The 15,396-nt window shown below is 39.9% G+C and overlaps 1 protein-coding gene across 2 annotated transcripts in view; it reads right to left on the minus strand.

The window, feature by feature from the left end:
* The window catches only part of LOC122646033 (auxin response factor 12-like), a 33,112-nt gene that overhangs the window by 11,568 nt on the left and 6,148 nt on the right, over positions 1–15,396 (minus strand). For both annotated transcript variants that reach the window (XR_006330554.1, XM_043839487.1), the window contains exon 11: positions 8,455–8,602. Coding sequence is in view for 1 of the 2 variants with exons in the window: in XM_043839487.1 (XP_043695422.1) it covers positions 8,455–8,602 (148 nt within the window). In the remaining variant the exon portion in view is untranslated. The remainder of the gene's footprint in view (positions 1–8,454; positions 8,603–15,396) is intronic.

The following is a 15,396-nucleotide window of genomic DNA, read 5'->3' on the forward strand; positions in this document are numbered from 1 at the left end:
CTCTAGGTCTGTCCGTGGTTCTACTACAACTGGTAAACCTCCGATCGAATGTGACCATTGTGGCAAGGAGCATCACACCAAGGATCGATGTTGGAAGCTACATGGACGCCCACCCGAGTCTCGGGGGCATGGTTAGCCACGGTCTGGAGGCAATGCTACCAATCAGACTGTTACTGAGGACGATTCTTCTGATGCACCTCTCTCTTCAGATGAGCTGACCAACCTGCATCGTTTGATGTCTAGGCTCGAATCTCGAACTTCGGCATCTTCGGCCCATGCCAGTGTTGCCTCTACTACTACTGCCTCTTCTCCTAATAGTTCTGCACCTCCTTCTTCAGGTATTTGGTTTATGGTCATAGCTCCTCTGTCAACCTGTTCCCTGGATTATTGACTCTGGCGCTACAAATCACATGACCGGTTCACCTTCATGGCTTCATATATTTCTCATTATTCTCCATTGGCTGGTAAAATAAAGTTAGGGTAGCTAATGGTTCTTTCTCTCCTATTTTTGGGAAAGGTCTTATTAAATATTCTTCTTCCCTTTCCATGTCTTCCGTTCTTCATGTCCCAAATTTTCTACTAATTTATTATCCATTAGTAGTATTACTCGTGATCTGAATTGCAATGTCATATTTTTCCTTCTCATTGTGTGTTTCAGGACTTGAAACGGGCAATACGATTGCATGTGGTAAGACGGAAGGTGGCCTGTACCTGTTAGAGCAACCTCCTAATGCATTATCCACTGTGGCTTCTTTACCAGGATCTTCTTCTAAAGCACCTGCTGTTTTGCACACTTGGCATCGACGATTGGGACACCCCCCTCTACGGACTCTTTCTAGTTTATTTCCTAATTTTTCGCAGTCTTGTAATTTGAACAATTTTCACTTTGATGTTTGCATTCTTGCAAAGCAAACTAGAAGCACCTATCCTATTTCAGATAATCGTAGTTTAGTTCCTTTTAGTTTAATTCATTCTGATGTGTAGGGCCCTGCCCGTGTGGTTTCCTCTTCTGGTTTTCGTTGGTTTGTGACATTTATAGATTGTTATAGCAAAACTACTTGGGTTTATTTCATGCAACCAAAAAGTGATGTGTTCCAAATTTTTCAGCATTTTCATAATATGGTTAAAACTCAATTTGATGCCAAAATCAAAATTCTTCGGTCGATAATGGCACTAAGTACTCTGCAAGGTACTAAAATTGGTCTCGTGCCAACTCGACTCTTGAAAACCAGAGAGCGAGATCTCGAGTTGGTGCATTTTTTTTCAACTCGAAGCCTCAACTTTGGATAGATGACCGAGATCTCGCCGAGATATGTAGTTTTGTCCAATTAGGTAAGGTATTTAAGTGGAAGGTGGGTTAAAATAATGGGTTGACCGAGATCCACGAGATGAGATCTCGCGAGATCTCGCGAGATATTTTGAGACTCGGCAATCTAGTTCGAGATTTTTCGCGAGATCTCGCAGTTCTCGAACCTTGCCGTTGGGATTTTTGCTTATTTTTCTGCCCATGGCATTATACACCAAACCTCCTATGTTGATACTCCACCTCAAAATGGGGGCAAAAGAAAAAACCGTCACCTTCTTGAGGTTGCTAGGTCATAATGTTTTCTATGAATGTGCATGTTTGTTTGTTTGTTTTTTTTTTTTTTGGGGGAGGGGGGTATCGTTACTACTCTGAATCTTTTCTTATTAATCGGATGCCTTCTCATGTCCTAGGTAACAAAAGCCCCTAAGAAACTCTTCTTGGAACTATCACTTTCCCTGTTCCTCTAAAGGTTTTTGGTTGTGTTGCTTTTGTTCGCAATCATCAGGTCCATGGGAAATTAGATCCCCGAGGTCTTCGGTGTATTTTTTCTGGGATACTTTGCTACCCAAAAGGGTTATAAATGTTATCATCCGTCTTCCCGGAGAGTTTTTGTGTCTATGGATGTGGTTTTTCAAGAATCTGTTCTCTTCTACTCTGTCCCTCTTCAAGGGGAGTCTGGTCAAAATGAAGAGGTCCTTCAGTGTATTCCTCCTATAGGGGTAGCATGGGAAGAAGAGGATATTTCTGAGGATGGGGTTACTAGTCAAGAACAAAATCAAAGCCAAAGTGTGATCCCTACTCAGGGGGAGACTCCTGTGGTTCCTATTCAGGGGGAGACTCCTGAGCCAGTGAAAACCTCAGTTCAGCCAGTACAAGGAAAAAAGGTTCAGGAAGATAAGCCAATTCAAGTGTTTGCCAGAGAGAGAAAACAAGAGCAGAGCAAGCCTACTACCATCTGTCCTACTCAATTGACTGACACGATTCCAAGTACTATTGACCTTGTTCCCTCGGGTAAGCAATTCTCTACTCCCCTTAGTGATCCTACTCTGGACCTTCCTATTGCAGTTAGGAAAGGAAAACGTAGCTATACTCACATCCTATTTCTATTATGGTCTCCTATGAATCTTTATCTCCCTGTTTCCAGACATTTCTTGCTTCTCTGTCCTCTATTCCTATCCCTAACTCTTGGCAGGATGTAGTGGCACACTCGGACTGGAAAGAAGCTGCGGAGGAAGAGAATAGAACCCTAGGTAAAAATAACACGTGGAATTTGATTCAACTACCACCAGGAAAGAGAGTTGTGGGATGTAAGTGGGTATTTGCAGTAAAACATAAAGCTGATGGAAGCATTATGAGATATAAAGCTAGGCTCGTTACTAGAGGCTTCACCCAGACATATGGGATTGATTATCAGGAGACATTTGCTCCAATGGCCAAGATGAATACTGTGAGAGTGCTCCTGTCATATGCAGTAAATCAGGCTTGGGACTTATTTCAGCTTGATGTAAAAAAAGCATTCTTGCATGGAGAACTAATTGAAGAAATCTACATGGACATTCCCCTAGGTTTTGATTCTCAGAAGACTCAGGGAAAAGTGTGTAAGCTCAATCGAGCTTTACGGGTTAAAGCAATCCCCTCAGGATTGGTTTGGTAGGTTCCACAAAGCAATGGTCTCCATTGGGTTCAAGTAGAGCAATGCAAATCATACATTATTCATTAAGAAGAACACCACACATGTGACTATGTTAATTGTGTATGTGGATGACACAGTTATCACAGGAAGCAGCCAGTTGTTGAAAAAAAATTTGGGCACTGAGTTTGAGATCAAAGGTCTAGGTAAACTTAGGTACTTTCTGGGTATTAAGGTTGCCTATTCTAACAAAGGAATCTCTCTATCTCAAAAGAAGTATAATGTAAGACTGAAACCAATCCCAAAAAACCCACAAAATACAGAATAGAACTAGGCCAGAAATTAGAAGGATTATGGTTTAGTCAAACCAGCCAACAGATGGACACCTCCTTCGGATCGAAAGCAGAGAATGCTAAGGAAGAGCTGCCTTCAAAGTTCGAATCAGTTCTGGTGGCCTGATATGGAGATATCAGGGAAACACCAAAATAGAAGGTTAAGGAAAAACCTTCCAAAATAGGTTGTAGATGTTCCCAGCTGCAACTGAGGGTAGTACTTGGTGTGGTGACTTTTCCCAACAAGTTGGGATCAAATCTGGTGGATAGATTGATGGATATATGGGTGGAATGAAATTAAAAAGTGTGTGAGAATGAAGGGTTGAGACAGTGAGATGGGGGGGAAGATGGAGATCGAGTGATGCTGATGGTGGAGTGGATGTGTCCTCCCAAAATCAGCCTAAGTTGATGGCTGGTTGGAGAATTATGGCCTCCTCAAGTGCAGCTTCAAATCTGGAAACACAGGCAGCAAGGAGAACTAGAAATCGGCAGCAGCAATAAGGCAGCAACAGCAAGGTTTGAATGGTCTTCTGAACAAGGAGAAAGTCTTCATAGGGTCTGCAGTAAAAGAATTCAAACAGGCAAAGGAATAGAGGGATAGAAGGGGAGAAGGATAAAGATATTTCGGCACTCTCGGCCAGGTCTCTCGACCCTTCAGTACTAGCCTGAGAAACAATCCAAGTTGCTGAGCACAACAGCTTCAATATTCATTCAATAAATCGTGGGTATGGCTGAGAACAGTCTTTACATTATATAGAGGGCAAAGCTTGCTCCTCAAGAAAAAAAACAGAAAATAGAAACTGACTTAAACTGACTAAACAGAAATAGAAACTAACTTCTTAGCAATAAAAATTAACTTATTTAGAAATAGTAGCTTCTAAATACTAACTACTAATTTTAGGAAATAGAAACTAGCTAACTAACAAAGTGGGGACCACTTTCAACTACTAATTTGGCCCACACTGGTATTACAAAATCTTACCATTGATTGGACAAGTATGCACCCATGATTACTTAAGTTGGTTGGCCCTATGGCCCATTGGGTTGGTCCACCGATTGGTGAAGTGGACGAGCCCTTCTCCCATGAGTCCCCCTCTTGTACTGCTGGCCAAACAGCTTGGCTTCTACATCAAAGTACACCTTGGATATTTAACTGAGACGGGTATGTTGGGGTGTAAGCCAGCTGAAACCCCTGTTGAACCAAACTGTCATCTCCGGTCAAAAGGAGAACCAGTGAATAGAGAGCAGTACCAGAGATTGGTAGGAAGACTGATTTACCTATCTCATACTCATCCAGACATTGCCTTTGCTATAAGTTTGGTAAGCCAGTTCACGCATGATTCTTATTCTACCCATTTGGATGTTGTATACAGAATTTTAAGATATTTAAAGGCTGTACCTGGGAATGGGATTTCGGTTTCTCCTCATGGTCACATGAAAGTTGAAACCTACACAGATGCTGATTGGGCTGGATCACCAGACGATAGGCGCTCTACTTATGGTTACTGTACTTATGTGGGAGGTAACCTTGTCACTTGGAGGAGTAAGAAACAAGCAGTTGTGGCTCGTTCAAGGGCTGAGGCTGAGTTTAGGGCTACGGCCCAGGGTATCTGTGAGGTTCTTAGGCTCCAAGGGTTGTTGCAAGACCTTGGAATTCAGGTTGAGATGCCAATGCAGTTGTACTCTAATAGTAAGTCTGCAATCATGATCGAACAAAGCATGTGGAGATAGACCATCATTTCATCAAGGAGAAGCTCGACAATGGTCAAATCTGCATCTCTTTTGTTCCATCAAATGATCAACTAGCTGATGTTCTTACCAAGGGTTTGAGTACTAAGTTGTTTAGTTCTATTGTTAGGAAGTTGGGCATGATTAACATGAGAATGTACATAACCCTATTTCGGTCTGGTCCGGTATGGAATGAACTTATAATCATGGAATTAACTCGATCATCAAATTATAAGTTCATAACCCTAGCCCATTCCCATTTTTGGGCTAAACAAATCAAACAAATGGCATCTTCTGGAAATCCTAGCTATTCTTAGCATGATATTGGGGAATCTCATTGCTATTACTCAAACAAGCATGAAAGGAGGTGGATACAAAGATAGAATTGTTATAGGGGTATTTTAGTCTTGTACTCTTTCCAGAATGTTCTACTTCATATTATAAATAAAGTGGGTTGTGTGTCATATTGACACAAGTCATTCTCCCAATTCCCAAGATAGATTTCATCATCAACCTACCTGTGGGCATCAGCTGCAATCAACTATAGTTTAAAACCAAACAATAAGACTAGAATGCATCTCATCAGACAAGTCTACCTGTGGGCATCAGTTGTCTTAGTATTCAACATTACTATCCTATCTCAACTTATTTGCACAAAAACTACCTGTGGGCATCTTGTCCATTATGCACAGAAGTTGCAAGTTTTAAATGTCATTTCATATTTATAAGATTGCCTATGAATGTTTCTTTATAGGATTTAAATGATGGAATATGTGGCAAACAAATCCCCTAAATGGCAATTTTGTAAATACAAAATATAATTACATTGTTATGAGTGTGCATGATTTATTATGTTCTTAATTAGGTTAAGTTCTCAACATTATATAATAAATACATATTAACATGCTCATAACAATATACAAGTCAAAAAAACCAATATTCCTTACTTAAATAGCCAAAAATGCAACCAAACATGCCTTAAAATCCTTACTTTAAGGTATAATTTAATGTCTTCTTTAAACATTATGAAGCACTAAAATACCTCTTTATAAGAACAAAAAAAATGTACTCCCATTGATCTAAAATACCCTCCAAAATAGGGTAAATTTCGGTTCAAGAATGATCGAAAAAAGCCTAAAATGAAGCCAGAGAAATTGTTTTTCTGAAGTTGTTTCTATTAAATATTTCTGTCATAAATAATTTACAGAAATAACCATAAACAGAAGTATTTTATAGAAATAGATTCTGTCAGAAATTATTTCTAAAAAACAGAAGCAACCAAAACTATTTCTATAAACTGTTTATGACAAAAAATTGAACCAGAAGAAATCTTAATGGAATCAGGTTCAAAACTGAACCATATCGAACCAAAATAGACCGATCAAACAGTCAATAGGTGACCGAGCCAGTAAATTGGCAACCCCGGGTCGGGTCGACCAACATTGTCACAATCTGGATCACTTAGTCAGGTTTTGGGTCAGATATTCGGGTTAGACCCAGGACAGCGCATTTTAGCAACTCTCTTAATGGCGGCGGTGCATGTTAGCAAAACCCTTCAAATTGAATTCCAAATTTTTCAAAATTTAAATTAATGTCTGCGAAAAAGCCAGTGATAAAGTCCCTAGAGATTTAATCCAGCAAGTTCTAGTAAAGAGAGGGGTGTCGAGTAAATATGTGGATGTAACTAAAGATATGTATGAGGGCGTGGTGACTAGTGTGAGAACTGTGGGAGGTCAGGGCAAAGAATTTACAATGACGAATGGTTACATCAGGGATCAGCCTTAAGCCCTTATCTATTTGCGCTCATCATGGATGACCTAACCAAGAACATTCAAGATGAGGTCCCGTGGTCTAATTTTAAAAGCTAAAGCTGTTTGGTAAAGACGCCCAACTGGTATAAGAAGTCATCCAAGGTCCCAACGTTGGTCACTGTAGGATTATTCCTAAAAATTTGTACCCTAGACCTAGGCTTGAACCATCTTCCTCTACGAAACATCAAACACCACCCACTAAACTAAATAACTAAATAACTCAAGCTTCAATTCCATAAGTCAATTAAAAAAAACTACAAGCTTTTGACATTCCCATGCCTTTTTGTTGGCTTACAATGTTTGAATCCAAAAATAAACTATCCACTTTCTAATTTCTAATTGCATTGGGACTTTAGCAAACAGAAACCCAGAAAGTAACTATTGCCAACAATGGCATTCAAAGGAAATTTAAGACCATCTTTCTAATGTTGAACCTCTGATTCAGATTTACTAAACCAAATTTTGTTTCAACCCATATGAAAATCCCACTATTGCTCTAGCTCAATCAGAATTTTCACACATGTTCACACACTTCTTTTCAACCCGACAGAATGCAATAAGAACCTCGGATCATGACAACAAGATCCTTCTTTCATATCCCTTTCAATAAGGTACATCTCTGAGTATTAAAATAGATTTTCCGGAAAGAAGAATTGGTATTAAGACCTGCCAAAAGTTTTCCAGGGAAAAGTTGGGAACTGGTTGGGGTCTGCTGCTCACCATTGGGCAGATATTGCCATACCCTAACCCATTCTAAATAAAAATGGCTCAACTGTAACCTGCCTCAAGTTATGGAATATGCATGGACCCATCAATTTTACAAGCAACCACATCATAGTACTGGATAGTTATAGTATATCACCATTGATTAGAGGCGGGCTGGAGGCAATGCAACTGTTTAACCAGCCCCACAACCATCATAAACCAATGCCAAACACAACTGACAATCCCACGCTAATTTGCCAACAAAGCTGAAGTGTGGCTTTTACGAGGAACGGTAAGGGGTGGGTGCTCAGGTCTTCTGATTTAGCAAATCTTAAAACTCACACGAAACACTAACAATTAGGGATTCCATATTTTGGCAACACCATCCAATTACAGTAGAGTAAGAAAATTAGAATGTTCATTCTAGAGGATCCCTATCTAATGGGTCACTCAGATTGATTATTTAACCCTTGATTTAACACATTATACATGAAAATTTAGAAGCAATGCATCACATCACAAAAAGAATTTTTTATCACTTTAGGAATCCAACTTTAAAATACTTGCATCTTGGAAGTGCCTTTTTCTGCATGCTTAAAAATTAAAATAAAAACATACATGAGTATGTACACAAGCACAGAGTTAGCTAAAATAGACACCAAGGAAAGATATTTAACACATTGAAACATCTCAAAACTTTTTGCTAACTACAAATCCTATTCATTTATGTTTTGATCAGGATACCTTCCAAAATTTTATTCAACTGGTAAATGGCAATATTTCAGTCCAAAACTGAAACTCAACCCTATCTCATTTTTTTTTTTAAAAGGCAAAGGCCTTTCATATTTCTGTTAATACTATGCCAACACACTGCTGCATCAACGTTTCTCTGCATCCGAGGAAGACAGCAAAAGGTAAATACAGAAAAGGTTAAACACGTACCATGCAAAGAAGAAATCCCAGGATGCCAAGGTCGTTTAAGCCTTACGGGAAATAATGATGGATACATGGGAAATGTGGTTAAAGGCTCAATCTCCCACAAAGAAACTCTTGGCTGTCTCTCACCAGCAGTTGATTCATCCCAACCCACCTACATTTTTAAAGTCACAAGATAATTATGACCATTACTACTCCACAAATAAAATTTTAGCAAAAGCATATTCAAATTCTAAACACAAAAATAAAATTCTCAGGTCACACAGATCTCCATAAGATACCCTAATGGCCATTGATTCGTGACCCAGAGCAGGATCATTCACTTGTGGCATTGTCCAACTGGATGGAATACAGTTTACTAGGATTCATAGATTGATGAAACCCCGATTTAACCATTACAGGCTTGCAGCTAAGGAGAGCAATAATATAATCATAGTCAAATCTTTTGACTTCTGAAATCAAGGAAAAGAGAACTGTCAAGTAGAAGTTCTCATGCATTTTGCCTGATCCTTCAAAAACCTTGCTTTAATATATCCCTCATCCAGAAATGTTTTCAAAATGAACTTAAGTCCCACACATACTCCTTTGTTTTAGATGAAAATTTTTCAAAAATTGTTGAATAGGCGGTCAGACTGTTGATCATGTGGCCTGAACAGTTTGTACTCTGTATTCCCCCAAGGACAAGGTCCATTAAAAACAAATGACCGGACGATGATTAGATGGTTCAGATCGTTTAAACTTTATAGTTGATCTGCCAGTCGGGATGGATAACCATGTTCATTACTTTAAAATAATGCATTAATTTATGGAAAAAGGGTTCCAACACTAACGGTGATGGATAGGGGTGGCAATGTATAGCATTGCGCAACGGCCTCACCCTTACCCCTTAAGGCCTTTAAGGGGTCTTTGACCTTCCCCTATAGGATCACGCAAGGATCTGCACCTAACCCAGCGTAATGGTAAAAATTCCCTTTGCATTGTTGATAAACAGGTAAGCTGGGTAAAGCAAATCAGTGGCATTTTAGGCTGTAGATTCTCATTAAATCCAAAATTTTCAACTAGGCATTTGGAGATGGACTTTGAACAGGGCTTGGTTGTGGGTTAACCAGGCAATCTGAGACTGCAATAGGCTGGCCGTAAGCATGGGTTACTACATACGCACGAAACAATTTGTGTATACATAGCAGGCATGTGGTGTACCTAGTGCATGAGGCTTCTGCCACTGCAGGATCTGGGGAAGGTCATAATGTACACAACCTTACACATGCTTCACGGAGAGGCTCTTTCCAGAGACTCGAACCCATGACCACTTGATGAAAGCAACCTTACCGCAGGCAGGTAAACAGGAAAATTAAAAGTTGTTTAACCTTTACACATTTAACCAGGTGTGTAAGAGATGCTCACCCTTACCCTCCCTGTTTGTTTATAGAGTACAGAATCCTCAACCATATCTTCCAAACAAGGGGATATATAACAAAATTACATACATACCCCTAGCTAGGCAAGTAAGCAGAGAAGGTAGAGTTGCTTACCTGTACCTAACCATTCAATTAGGCGGATAAGATATTCCCTACACTTACACACCTCATTTGCTTATATGATAAAGAACCATTACCCTTACCCCCCAAAGTAGAGGCAGGAAAGGTAGGTATATGGGTACCCATTGCCAAAATTAGTGCAGTAGTTCCAGAACCAATAGCTATTTCTGCTCAGGAAAAGATATTTTGATCTTTTTGACAATAAAAGGGAATTAAATACAAGCAATGAAATCCTAATGAATAAAATAGTTATTAATCAACTCCCCAGTTGTAAAGAGTTTCTACGATGCAATCCATTTTCTACTGATTCTATTAGTAAAAGGAATTCATCACACCTTCATTTTAAACCCTCTACAAAATTCAAATCCAAAATGAATCCCTTGAGTTCTCATGACATATGAGAGAATTCTACTCTGGCTCCGTACAAGGGATTAGGGAATAGAGCCTAGGAAACTCAGAGCTGGCAAAAGGCACCCCTAGTTATCCCCCCCCCCCCACAAAAAAAAGGAAAATGGGGAAAAATAGGTCTTCCCAAACCTGTCTCACCTAATGTCCATAGTAAATGCGAAGAAGAAGAATATAAGCTTTCAGCAACATTCAAGATTTTGGTTCCAACACGGATTCCAACCCTGGTCGAAACCGAAAGATACCACCAAAATGACACTAAGATATGGTACTAAAATGGCCGAAATATACCACCAAAATGGCACTGAAATATAGTTCATTTTGGTGGAAAAAACCTAAACATCAAAGGCCCCTCATGCCATATTGTTTCGATCAATGTCGAAACTGAAATAAGTCGCCGAAATTTCAAACCATGGCTTTTATAGATATATCCATGTTAGAAGGACAAGGAGCCCCATCTATAATCTCTTGGTAGTTGCACTGTCGATATCGCAACTGTTTTAACTCAGGGCTCCATAGGAACTCTCCCATTTATTCAGATGGCACATTTTTTCCCTCGAACTTTTTACCAAAGTTACAGCATCAAATAACTTTTTTGAAATATACCAAAGATGAAAATAAAGGGACAGAAAATTCAAATCAAGCAAAAACAATGAATCAAATAAAAATAAACCACAGCACAACCTCGTACAAGTTGCCCATCAAAAACATTGACTGAAAAAAAACCCCTCCTCCCCCCCCCCCCACCCAAAAAAAAAAAACTGTTGTAATATGGGTACAATGGTAGTTTCGTCTTACTTGTTTTATAATATCCTTTAAGGGTATTATTGTACTTGTAAAGAGGGCCAGCCTTGGTGCAATGGTAAAGGTTGCTCCATTGTGACAAGTGGTCACGGGTTCGAGTCAGGAAACAGCCTCTCTACGAAAGCAGGGGTAGGTCTGCGTACATTATGACCCTCCCAAGACCCCACAGTGGTGGGACCCTTGTGCATTGGGTACGCCCTTTTATTGTACTTGTACCTATTCTAGAAATTTCTCTAGTCCATTATAAATAAAGTGGGGCTGTGAACATAAAGTTACAAGCCATTATTCTTTATTTCTTCATGGTATCAGAGAATGGAGATCCGAACCCTAATGCAAGAACCCTAGCAACCTTCTCTCTCGGCGCTGCCACTACCCAGCACCAGCGTCGCCTCTCTTCCTCGGTCTTAGCACCACCGCCCCCTCTCGGTTCCGCCCTCTCTCTCTCTTTCTCTTTCTCTCAGTTTCACCAACCACTGCCTCCGCCAACTTCTAGCGCCTCCCCTTTTCGGCATCTCCTTGCTTCGCCTAGTTCCTCTTCTCCATCGACAACTATAGCTGCTTTCTTGCCGCCACTTTTGATTCTCAATTTGCCCACAAAGGTATTTCTATTGGTGGTCATTGTGCCTCTGTTGCATCCACTCCTTGGATTATTGACTCAGGGGCCACCAATCATATGATTAGTTCATCCCATTTCTTTTTCGAGTATTCTCCTGGTTCAGGTAAGGGTAAAGTTAAAGTTGTTGATGGTTCCCTCTCCTCTATTTCTGGGAAATGTTCTGTCAAATGCTCTCATTTACTCTCTTTATCCTCTGTTTTACATGTTCCCAATTTTGCTACTAACCTTCTCCCCATTAGTAGCCTTACAAGGGATTTAAATTGCAAAGTAACTTTTTTTCTTCCCATTGCATTTTACAGTACTTGGTGACGGAGAAAACGATTTGCAATGGTAAAGTCGTCAATAACTTATACTTGCTTAATTCTACTTCTGTAAACTCCTCTTCATCAGCATTGACAGCTCACGCTTCTCCTGGTTCCTCTAAAGTTGCCCTGGCTGATTTATACAAGTGGCATTACTGTTTGGGTCATCCACTACTTCGGACTTTAACCAAGATTTTTCCTGATTTATTTAAGAAATGTAACCCGAACCCTTTTTTTTTTTTTTTTTTGGTGATGCTTGCATTTTTGCAAAGCAAACTCGTTCAATATATCCCCCCCTTCTGATAATATTAGTTTGGTCCTTTTTCACTTAATTCATTCTTATGTGCGGGGGCCCGCCCGATGTGTTTCTATTACTGGATACCAGTGGATTGTTACATTTATTGATTATCACACAAGGGTTACTTGGATTTATTTGTTGTGCATAAGAGTTAAGTCTTCCACTGCTTCCAACTCTTCCATCAGATTGTTAAAACCCAGTTTGATGCCAAGATCAAGATTCTTCCACAGACAATGGGCGAATATATTGATGGATCTTATCAAAACTATTTGGGTGCAAATGGAATCATCCATCAGATGAGTTGTGTAGACACTCCAGCTCAAAATGATGTGGCCTAACGCAAGAATTGACATTCGTTGGAGGTAGCCCGTTCCTTGATGTTTCAAATGAACGTGCCTGCACCTTATTGGAGTGAGGCTTACCTCACCGCGGTCTATCTTATTAATTGGATGCCGTCTCATGTGTTACACTCTCTCTGCCCCTTGGAGTTGCTTTGGGGCTCCCTTCATTTTATTGTCCCTCCAAAGGTTTTTGGCTGTGTCTGTTTTGCCCGTAATCATCATCAAGAAGATAAACTAGACCCTCGTGGAATCCGTTGTATTTTTCTTGGTTATTCGGCAACTCAGAAGGGGTATACCATACAACTGCTATCATCTGCCCTCTCGCCATATGTTTGTCTCCATGGATGTGGGGCTCCATGAGAGTGAGGCGTTTTTTCCTTCTACCGCAACTTTTCAAGGGGAGTCTTCTTCACGGGAAGATGTGCTTTTGATTGCTCTAGCTCCAATCCCAGAATCGGTTCAGGTTCTGGAAAAAGACACAGTTCCGGCCAAGGAAGAGTAGGGGGACACTTCAGCTCAGGGGGATCACACTGTGCCAGGTAAACCTATGGTTCCATTGAAGGTCTTTGTTCGCTCCAAGTCTAAACAGCAGCAAAATGAAGTCACCACTACCACTGTGCCATTCCAATCGTGCCCTCCTGATCCAAGCTCTCCTACATAGCCTCCATCTGGTAAGTTTACTTCTGATCTTACTCTTGATTTACCCATTGCCATTCATAAACTTATTAGAATTTGTACTCAACACTCCATTTCCAATGTAGTCTCTTATGAGTCTCTTTCACCTTCTTTTCGTGCTTTTGTTTCCCCCTTGTCATCTATTTTTGTTCCTAAATACTGGCAGGAAGCTTTAGTCGATCCAAACTGAAATGCAAATGGGCGTTTACTGTCAAACAGAAGATGTATGGATCAGTTGACAGATACAAGGCTTGATTGGTAGCCAAGGTCGTTACCCAGACATTTGGCATAGACTACGAGGAGATATTTGCTCCAGTACCCAAGTTAAACACTATTCAAGTAATTCTTTTTCGTGCAGTAAACTTGGGATCGGAGTTGCAGCAACTAGATGTGAAGAATGCATTCCTCCATGGGGAACTTGAAGAGGAGGTATACATGGATGTCCCTCCGGGTAAGGTATGCAAGTTAAAACAAGCATTATACAGGCTGAAACAGTCACCTCAAGAGTGGTTTGGCGCTTTCATAAAGCCATGGTGTCTGTGAATTTCAAACAGAGTAATGCTGACCATACTCTGTTCATTAAGAAGAATGGTGAGCTGATTACTGTACTCGTTGTGTATGTTGATGTATAACGACTTTAACAGCCAGAAGCAAGAGAGAGGGAGAAGAGAATGGAGAGAATGAAAGAAGGGAAACTGTACTATAGAGAGTATGATCTCCTACCGTACCAGCAACTTTATTTATAAGGAAAAGTAATAACAATTACAATAGGAATGAAAGAGGGAAAGACATGAGTAGGACTACTCCTAAAGTCTAAACAGTAAACACAGTAGATAACAAATAAAGACATCTAGATTCTATAGGAAACTGAAACATAACATTGGTATACAATAATCTAACAATTTCAAAATTCCAGCAACATTGTCTGTAGCCAGAACCTCGTACACTGAAACACATTAATAAGAGCTTCAGACTCTTTAATGAAAAGAGACCTACAGCTGGGAAAAGTTTGATTAGGAAACAAGTTTCTCATTTAAAATATTGAAAATGCTAACCATAGTTGTCAAGGCACGTCTTAGCGGGTTTCTCAGGGCTGGTTAGTCGCCCGCCTTACTCTAACTTAACAAGGCAGGCGCCATGGGACTCCGGGAATCACCTAGGGCACCTTGGGACACCTAGGTCCCTAGGTGGTCAATTTTTACCACTTGTGTTTCTTCCCTCTAATAATGTTGTTTCAAACATTTTTATTGGCTTGTGTATAAGTTTTTGTATAGGTGAGAAGCATGGGATCATTTAGTACCCAAAAAAAAAACATTAATTTAAGAAAGAAATCGAACTTCACTAGTTCAGTTCTCTTGTCCTCCTCCTCTTGTTTACTTGAGTTTATGTTGCTAGATATAATGGCAAATTAGTGCATAGATTCAATTTGTATTATTGTTGCTGCAATGTTGTAAGTCTAACTATATTATTGATATACTAGATATAATGGATACATTAAAAATATATGTATACACACACACACACACACACACACACACATATATATATATATACATATATATACACACTAGGGCACCTTGTCACCTAAGCACTTCAGCACCCCTTCAACGCCTTGGGTTGCCAAGGCGCCTTAACAACTATGATGCTAACCTCAGAAACTATGAGGTCAAAGCCCAATCACATGTCAGAAAATCTTAATTATTTATTATAAACCTTGTTTTCTGGGATTTCCGATGCTATGTGAACTTAACAAAGACTGGTGAGGTGACTGTGAAGTTGTTTCTGAGAGGTAAGCAAAGCCCTTAAATTATCATAGAATCCTTCAGCATAGACCACTCCCAGATACATAAACACATCTATTATTTCCTCCTCCATTTTCTCCTCCATGAACTCTCTTACTGCCCGCACATAGGTAAAATCCAAATCATAAAGGACAATAGGAGTAAAGCAGTACTAGTCTTTATGCTAT

Source organism: Telopea speciosissima, chromosome 11 (genome assembly GCF_018873765.1).
Source record: "Telopea speciosissima isolate NSW1024214 ecotype Mountain lineage chromosome 11, Tspe_v1, whole genome shotgun sequence".
NCBI classification, from domain to species: Eukaryota; Viridiplantae; Streptophyta; class Magnoliopsida; order Proteales; family Proteaceae; genus Telopea; species Telopea speciosissima.